The 3,224-nt window shown below is 48.1% G+C and overlaps 1 protein-coding gene across 1 annotated transcript; it reads left to right on the forward strand.

Moving 5' to 3' along the window:
- The first annotated feature begins 237 nt into the window (after nucleotides 1-237).
- On the forward strand, nucleotides 238-993 carry LOC109777704 (16.9 kDa class I heat shock protein 1-like). The gene has a single exon (XM_020336285.4). The coding sequence runs from the start codon at nucleotides 348-350 to the stop codon at nucleotides 801-803; it is 456 nt and encodes a 151-aa protein (XP_020191874.1). The 5' UTR covers nucleotides 238-347; the 3' UTR covers nucleotides 804-993.
- Nucleotides 994-3,224: the final 2,231 nt, after the last annotated feature.

A 3,224-nucleotide genomic window follows, 5' to 3' on the forward strand; every position in this document is an offset into this window, starting at 1 on the left:
ATGTCTTCTTCTAGAAAAGACCCCATCACATTCCAGAGTGTGCCTACAAAGCAAAATAAAGGAGAAGGCTCTAGAACATGGTGGTTTCTTCCTGGGCCGAAAATAGAAAGAAAGGGAAGCTCACGGCCCAGCTGGAAAGTGATAAAGTACTACTGAACTCTCGTCGACTGGAGAGACCTCGAGACGCTTCAGGAGCATCACCCGGCGATGCTATAAGTACATGGCCTCCCATCCCCCTCCATCCCAACTCAAGCCAGTGTCAACCAAAAGCAGACAGCAACCCCAACCTACCTACGATCCAATACAGAATTTTCCTAGCGCAAGAGTCAAAGCAAGCAACACCGGCAATGTCGATCGTGCGGCGGAGCAACGTGTTCGACCCCTTCGCCGACCTCTGGGCGGACCCCTTCGACACCTTCCGCTCCATCGTCCCGGCGATCTCAGGCGGCAGCAGCGAGACGGCCGCGTTCGCCAATGCTCGCGTGGACTGGAAGGAGACGCCTGAGGCGCACGTCTTCAAGGCCGACCTCCCAGGCGTGAAGAAAGAGGAGGTCAAGGTGGAGGTGGAGGACGGCAACGTGCTCGTCGTCAGCGGCGAGCGCACAAAGGAGAAGGAGGACAAGAACGACAAGTGGCACCGCGTGGAGCGCAGCAGCGGCAAGTTCGTCAGGCGGTTCCGGCTGCCGGAGGACGCCAAGGTGGGGGAGGTGAAGGCCGGGCTGGAGAACGGCGTGCTCACCGTCACCGTGCCCAAGGCCGAGGTCAAGAAGCCCGAGGTGAAGGCCATCGAGATCTCCGGCTGAGTGAATGCGTCTCTGCGAATGATCATCGGGGTTGGAGCCAGTTTCGTTATGCAACCTGAAAGTATCTTTGTTCTTGCCGAGTCTAGTGAGACATCTCTGTATTGAGTTTCTTTCCCCAAGCCGTTTCTGTACTTGTGTAATCGCCAACGGAGGGATAAATGAGAAATAAAGTGTGCTGATTTTGGGTGCAGTGATGATTTTGAATACACAAATTTGACCCTTTTTTTTGCCCGTAGTTCAGATGGACGGCATCAAGAGAAAACTGGCATTCCCACATTTCCTATAATAAATCGCTCTTTTTGTTCCCTCAAGTAGCTGGAAAGATTCATCGTTCTGAAGGAAAGATTCATTGGGTTAGCTGAAAATGGCAGGCTGCCAAGCGGGAACTAGGTCGCCACTGAAAACTTGGCCACTGACAGGCCTTTCTCCACAGAATAGGTTACGAAGGGTCTCAAATCTCTATCTCTCTTCATGTTTTTCTGAATATTTGAATCTATCTTCATCTCACATGTTCTGCCCGCCTCTTCCAACATGAATTCATTTGTACTCGTCGGATCTATTGGATCGAACGGCTCAGAGTTTCTCCCGCCAACCTACAAACACTCGTGCCTTCTGGAAGACTCCACAACCCACGGTCGCCTCCTGGTCCTGGCTGGATGCATGTAGAATATTGATTGCTGAGCCTATTCGCTGTGGAGACGTGGAGCGTCTGGTTGCTGAGGAACCGGATCATGCGCTGCGTCGACGGGGGCAGGCAGGAACGGGGATCTGATTTTCTTTTGAAAAAAAGGAACTGGATCTGATGAAGGGTGTGGTGGTGTGTTGACGCTCTGCCCTTTTTTTACAGTGGCGATAGCTGCCCAGTGGCGGTTTTTTTTTTTGAGCATAAAAACTTTATTCATCAAATGATAGCCAGGTCGTTCACAAAGAGATGAAAAATAAAGTCAGGAATGTTTTCTCATACTTCAGACTTTTTCATGCTAATACAATGTTTTGCTAGAGCATCCGCTACTGAGTTCGCCTCTCTGCTGCAATGATCAAAGGAAATATGAGCAAATTCCATTGTCATTAGGGAGCACTCTGCTATAATATGCACTGCTGGTCCCATATCTATACTCCTACATAGTGTACCAGTATGAAGTTATATAGACCGTTGGATGTTTGTAAACGAACGGCTCAGATTCAATTACTTTAGATAGAGGACTACGTGACCACATATAGACCATAGGATAGGGCAATTTAACGGCTGAGCACGCAGGGATTCGCAGTGGGATTCCATTTTCGTGCTGCTAGATTGCTAGCGCGGCAGAGTACTTGCAGGCTCTCGATTCTTCTACCGGCCACTGGAAATGTGCCGCAGGCCCAGTTGACAAAAAGAAACGCTGCCCCACACCCACAGTACCAGGCAAGGAGTACTATGCAACGCTGCCCCACACAGCCACACACACATGCAGCATGCAGCCTCGGTACCGGTGCTTTAGCAGACTATAAACAACAAGCAAAATAGAAGATTAATATATGTGTTGTACTAAAAAAAATCTTTGTTACTTTCAAAGTTTAACTGTCGGGCATCAATACTCCTGGTCCCAGAAATATTTACCCATATTTTTATTTGTCAAAAAATAACAGATGTAGTAATCTGCATGTTTACTAAACTGGTATTTTTTTTAATCAAAAATAGGGCATGTGTAAAAATAAGAACTCTGGCATGTTTATATTGATTTTTGTTTTGTACGACATGCAAATCTTGGTATCATTTTTTTGGGAACTTTTTTGCTATGCTAGAGAACACCCCACTGGTGCCTGAGAGCCCAAAGGCTGCTTTGATACTTTTTCTAAAAAAAAGACCCTCGGCCTCTCTATTTTTCTACTTTCTCTTATGAATTCGTTTTACAAACATTATTGCCCAGCTTTCCCATTGTTCTCACCAATATTTTTTTTAGGCAAGCATCTACTCGGTTAGACAGACTAATCACTGCATGCATGCATGTTTGTGAACTTTACATGAAAATATAAGTTAATGAATACTAAGAACCTGATTATATAGTAAATAAAAGGGTTAATTATCCTTTTGCCCTCAGTGGTGTCCATCTGCTCAGTTTTGCCCTCAGATGCGAACTGTGCTCAGTTTTGCTTCTAGTCCGTGCGCACCGACTCGTTCCGTGAACTCCGCCGTCTTCGTTAGGTCAACCTTCTGACTCGGCCCTTACAGGTGGGACCAGGCGGCAGAGACGTCCAATTTTATTCAGACCGTTGCACGCGTGGCTTGTGGGACCCAGGAGAGAGCCGTTGAGCAGAGAGCCGTTGCGGGTGTGCTATATAAGCGGGCGACAGCGGCGGTGACCACGGCGACAGAGAGCACGGCGGTGACCACGGCGAGAGAGAGAGAGAGAGCACGGCGGTGGGAAGCTAGATGTGGAG

The sequence above is a fragment of the Aegilops tauschii genome, chromosome 3 (assembly GCF_002575655.3).
Source record: "Aegilops tauschii subsp. strangulata cultivar AL8/78 chromosome 3, Aet v6.0, whole genome shotgun sequence".
In the NCBI taxonomy this organism is placed as follows: Eukaryota; Viridiplantae; Streptophyta; class Magnoliopsida; order Poales; family Poaceae; genus Aegilops; species Aegilops tauschii.

What these genes read in the sequence shown, in the direction of transcription:
- LOC109777704 (XM_020336285.4), top strand. Translation starts at nt 348, where the DNA reads ATGTCGATCGTGCGGCGGAGCAACGTGTTCGACCCCTTCGCCGACCTC.